General features: G+C 32.2%; 1 protein-coding gene across 1 annotated transcript; it reads right to left on the reverse strand.

The window, feature by feature from the left end:
* Positions 1-3,376: 3,376 nt before the first annotated feature.
* Positions 3,377-3,998, reverse strand: LOC132161788 (major pollen allergen Bet v 1-M/N-like). Its single transcript, XM_059571978.1, has 2 exons — positions 3,767-3,998; positions 3,377-3,672 (listed from the first exon to the last, which is right to left on the reverse strand). Exons 1-2 carry the CDS (start codon positions 3,948-3,950, stop codon positions 3,377-3,379), a joined length of 480 nt encoding a protein of 159 aa, XP_059427961.1. The 5' UTR covers positions 3,951-3,998.
* Between the last annotated feature and the right edge of the window lie 1,914 nt (positions 3,999-5,912).

Consider the following 5,912-nt stretch of genomic DNA (forward strand, 5'->3'; position numbering starts at 1 on the left):
GAGGGAGATTTCAGATGAGGGAGGAGCTAGAAGAAAATGAAGAAGAAAAAATGGCTGGGCTGGCGGGAGAGAAGAGAGGAGTGATCAAGCAGGGAGAGAGGGAAAATCAAAAAAAAAAAAAAATATTAGAGGGTAGGTGTGTGCGATGGGACGGCCAGCAGGTGCTGGCCTTCCCAAGGCACGCTCCTGACGTGCCACATAGGAACGTCAGGAATATATATATATCATGCATGCATGCATGTTTACATGTTTATATGTTTATATAGTATTAATTATATTAATACTAATATAATTAATGTTTTTCTGTTTTGTATTTCATTTGAGTTCCCATGTATTTGGTTTTATTTGGTGTACGTGAAGAGTGCAGTTAATCTTACCAACAACAATTTCATTTTAACGTGCATGGCTCAAACCTAAATGATATATAGCGTGCATGGTTTATATATATATATATGTGTGTGTGTGTGTGTGTCAAAACTTTAATATCATCGATCACCAATGTTACTTTAATTATTTTAATTAATGAGATACCAAATTTGGTTTCTCATAATTAAATGAACGAGAAAAATGCATGTTATATATATATATATATCCTTTAGGTTAATTTGAACCATGCCGCGTTAAATTAATGTTATATATATATATATCCCTTTTGCATAGTTTTGCTATATATATATATATATATATATATATATATATATATCTCTGATATCTCGACAAAAACATATTGCTCGATTGAGGAAGTATTATTTTTTTTTATTTATTTTTTTAATTTTTTATTTTTGAATGTTGAAATGGGTTATGGTGTTATAAAAGAAAAGTATTAAAGTACTGGTGTTTGTTTTCTAAAAATTAATTTTATTGAATGTTAATTGGGATCGATCATATTGTACAATATTAAACCTGATAATGTTGGGATCATATATATTATATATTATTTATATATATAAAATCTAAATATATATTATAGTTAGTGACGTGCCAAAGTGACACGTCAATAATTAATGACGTGTCACTTTGACACGTCACTAACTGTTGACGTGCTATACTGACACGTCAATAAATTTCTGACGTGTCAGTATAGCACGTCATTATTTATTGACGTGTCAATATTTGACACGTCAGTAAATAATAAATCAATTAGTTATTAATTTTAAAATGATGTCAAATTAAATTGGGTTCAAATTTACTGACGTGTTGTTTTCAACACGTCAGTAAATGTTGACGTACAACTTTTGGCACGTCAGCAAATAATTTGTTGACGTGCCACTTTTGGCACGTCAGCATTTACTGACGTGGCAAAAAAATGCTACTGTTTGCCACGGGAAAAAATGGCCTTTTTTTTGTAGTGGGAGTTATCCGAAATGGGGTCCTTGACCCAACATCAAGAGAGGCCTTAGTTGCATACCAAGCAGTGGTGTTTTGTGCAGAGATTGGGGGACAAGACATTTGTTTAGAAGGCGATGCCAAACAGGTTGTAGAAGCAATCAATTCCTCGAACGATAATCGAAGCCGTTTTGGGCACATTGTGGCAGATATTCGACTTAGATTATTTATGTTCCCACAATGGCAATGTGGTTTTGTGAATAGAGTAGCCCATTTGGCTGCTCATGGTCTAGCTAGGATGGCCACCAAGTGTGTCACAAATAGAATTTAGAGAGATGAGACTTCAGCTTGTATCTATGATATTATTATGATGAAGCAATTTGGTTTATCTAGTTGATTAATGAAAGTAAGGAAGATTTCTTCAAAAAAAAAAAAAATTCAAATTGTATCTATCTTATCTTTGCAATGTTTCCTATAAATAAAAAGCATACCCAAACGTTGAAGTTGGGATTATTAACCGTAAATTTATTTGTTCTTATAGTTTCAACTTCTCCTATTATCATATTTTATCAAATACTTGCTGTTATAATAAAATTGTTGGACAAAATCAAAGGCGCATGAATGAAGGAATTAATAAATGTAGAACAGAAATGAAATGAGAATTTGTTGAAGTCTGGATAGTAAGGTGATAGTTACTCTATCTCAGATTAATAGTACCTCCAACTTGTATAAGAAGTTTTGCAAAAGGGTCCTCTTCATGATACAATATTGCCTAAATGTAGTGTGCAAATTGCAAAATTCTGAACATTACTCAAAACAAGAAATTTTGTAACAGCAGTACGGAAAGAAGAGAAGAACAAAGGAAAAGAAAAAAAAGAAAAAAAAAATCTATACAAACTGCTGGAAAAAATTATATACTAATTTTATATAAGTGCAGAACCAGTTCCTAATAGTTTTTTTTTTTTTTTTTGAAATAAGTTGACGATCTTCATTAGAAATAATCAACTAGTTTATAATAGATAAAAGAGATATGCTAGAATCTAATAAAAACTCCATATTTTGCCCATAAAAGTCCATGTGGCAAGATGCCACATCATTTACTTTTTATTTTGTCTTTTTCCCTCCACAAAAAAGAGAAGAGAAATGCTTAGCTTCATTAAAAAAGTCCATCTTTTGGCTATTTTAATTCTAGGCAGCATGATCAATTTTAAAATTAATAGATTTTAAACAATAAATTAATAGATTTCTAGAAAATGGGCCATGCTACCTAGGTTTAAAATGACCAAAAGATGAACTTTTTAATGAAGTCAAGCATTTCTCGTTGTAACTAATAAAACATGATAATAGGAGAAACATTTATCTATTTGAAATTTGAAACTATTAAAACATGATAATAGGAAAAATGGTTATTTATTTAAATGGTGTGAGTTGAACTTGACTTTCCCTTTTTTTATGTTGCACTCTCTTCTTTGTAGGCTTTTAAAACCTTCAATTAATTAAAACATTTCAAACCACAAAGAGATGTATACTAATTTTTAATTTTTTTTTCCAAAAAATTCCTTTACACAATATGTTAGGTAATCGTACCAAAAACCCACATGACTCACATTCGAGATCAATACAAGTTAAACATCCCTTCACATAAATGCCAAGCAATATGTGTTATAATTTTTTACACGAGTAAGTTCTTCTATGATTTTATTTATTTTTTTTTTTTTTGATATATGCAAGGGGTTTTAATGCTTAGATAGGTCTTAATTGTGTTAGAATATTAATTAAATGATTAATATTTTTTTTTTGCAGATGACCTATTGCCAGGCAAATTGTCCAAAAAATTGCATCACCAAACACAATGGTTTCATTATACATGTGTTGGAATTATAACAACGTGCATTCACGTTTCTCTTTCAAGTAGAACATTACAAAACCACCTTACAATCACATGAGCCGCAAACTCCTTTATTAGCAAGCCAAAACAAATTGATAGCGACAACCTTAACACGTGATGGAGGAAATATGCAAATTAATATAACCACACAAATAGCCTTAATTAATACTCATCAAGGTGTGCCAAGAGGTAGCCCTCAACAGCTTTGAAAAGTCCTGAGGCCTTCTCTTTTCCAGCCTTAATCTGCTCTTCCTTGAGCTCATGGTCTCCTATGGTGTGGTACTTGCTGATGCTCTTCAAGATAGATCCTCCATCAGGGGATGCCACTATCTTGATCTCGTAATTGATTTTCTCCAGTTTGTCGGACAAAGCATCGCCTTCAATCACACTGTAGCGATACGAAAAGTTTGCTTGGTCAATCTCATCAACCTTTTGCTTTATGTAGTTGAATGGGCTGCCTGCAAAATATTGACAAGATAATCTATATATATGATGCATGCTATGAAACACAAAACGTACAACTCCTTGGAGATTATTGCGGTAGAAATTAACCTTCATCAAAGCAGATCTTCTTAATGGTTCCGGGACCTCCATTTCCTTCGACGATTTCAATGCTCTTGATGGCCTTTGGAGCAACCTTTGGGATGAGGTTGTCGGAATCTAGGACAAAGCTCTTGAACAGCCTAGCCGGAGGGATAACTGAAGTGGTCTCGGTTTCATAAGTGAACACACCCATGATGAGCTAAGACTTTGGAAGTGATGTGAGAAAGAATGATAATAATTAAGTGGAGAGTTTTTGAGGTTGGAAGATATATGAGGACTAGAGGGTGGTATTTATAATCCAAGGCACAAGCCACAAGGTTTAGCTTGTATGAATGTGTCCCTAGCTTGTAGTTCAAAGAATTTTAATTAGTTTCACATATTTGTTTTTCTATGTCCCCACTATGACAATAAATAATAATTTTGAAAGATCAGAAGGATTTGTAATTTAGTCAAAGAAAGCACCGTCAGAAATTGTTTATGAAAGTAAGTAACCCAATTGATTCCAATTTTATGTGCTAACCCCAAGGTTAGCTTGCGTGATTGTGTCCCTTGAAGTTTAACGAATTTTAACTAGTTTCAAATAATTCTTTTTCTATGTCCCCACTATGAAAAATAAATATTAATTTCGTAAGAGATGGGTTTGTAATTTAGTCAAGGAGAAAGAACGAGCAGAAATTGTTTATAAAAGTAACCCACTTGATTCCAATTTATGTGTTAACCTCGACTATTTCTTTTACTACTAAACCCAAAAGTTCTTCAAAATGTGAATGAATTAATTACTTGAATATTAGAAACACTATATATATGAGCACTTTCTGGGCTTACTGCTTAATAGTTAAAGTGAAACAATGGATTTTTATTGAATTTTAGATTTAAAGGTGATTTTCACTGTCACGTCAATAAGTATTCACTTGAGAGTAAGCACTTAACATGGAAGAGTACTTATGCATTTGACATTTAATACAAGAGTACTGATATACTTTACACTGATTTTATACCAGTGCCATGCATGGAATGAGCTGAATGAATGTAAAATGCTTTACTTTTGTAAGCAATTATTTAACTCATGTAATGTCAATTATAGTGTGAATAAAAGATTTATTCTTTAAAAAATCGCATACCTATTTTTGTTAGAAAGCCTTAACTAGTCATGTGCACCATTTTCTAATTTTCCTCAACTTGACAATTGACTTTCATTGAATAAAGGCTGCTGCTGGCCCAATGGGCAACCATATCCTGGCTTCTCTTTTTGGTACTAATCACTAGATCTAATGCTAAATTTCAATATTTTATTGTGAACAAATAGACTTTTCAGATCAAATGGATATGTCCGGTTATATATATAAAGTTTTCTATCCATTCAAAAGCAGGATCTATATATTGGTGTTTTTTTTTTTTTTTTTTTTTTTTACATCGCCATACAAGAGGTGAAAAATGTAATAAAAATTTGAACTTGACTTTCGCTTCATCGGCCATGATCTTTAACGGATTGAACTACCCTTAAAAATAGGATCTATATATATATGGATCATGAGCTACCACAACAACTTGGGTAGCGACATGTGTCTCTTGTTTTTATTTATTTTTGTGTGTAATCTTTTATAAAAAGGAGGGATTATTTGTTTTGGGTCATTGTGTCAAAGATGTCATCTTTATCAACGATGTCTGAAAAGCAAAGTCCTTTTTCAGCAATGTGATGGTTCTTTAAAATTTCACCAAAGGCAAACATGTGCACTTATCGTCCTCAAAAGCTAGATATAGCCAAAGCTTCAATATTTTGGTGTTTCTTTGAGATATTTGCAATTTTATATATGGGTTTGTAATTTTTTTTTTTGATAGATTAAAGTTCTATTTCCCAACATAATCTCAAATGGGCTTTAAGTAAAATGAGCAAATGCACTAGAACAAAGTCCTCCATAGTTAGAGGACAAGCTTTCCGTTATTTGCATGATGTCTCTCCAATAGATGCCCTAATAAGTCCAACGCAAAAAGCTTTATCTCATTACAGATTTTCTCAACTTTGTCACTCATAGCATCACCCTTAATCACTGTGTAGCCGTACGTATGTCAAGTTTGCCTGGTCAACCTCATCAATTCTGTGCTTCACGTACTTGATATATATATATATATATATATATATATATATATATATATA

Source organism: Corylus avellana, chromosome ca1, assembly GCF_901000735.1.
Source record: "Corylus avellana chromosome ca1, CavTom2PMs-1.0".
Classification (NCBI taxonomy): Eukaryota; Viridiplantae; Streptophyta; class Magnoliopsida; order Fagales; family Betulaceae; genus Corylus; species Corylus avellana.

Coding starts and splice junctions, on each gene's coding strand:
- LOC132161788 (XM_059571978.1), bottom strand. CDS start 3,950: ATGGGTGTGTTCACTTATGAAACCGAGACCACTTCAGTTATCCCTCCG. Junction 3,673..3,766: donor GAAGATCTGCTTTGATGAAG/GTTAATTTCTAC, acceptor AATATTTTGCAG/GCAGCCCATTCAACTACATA.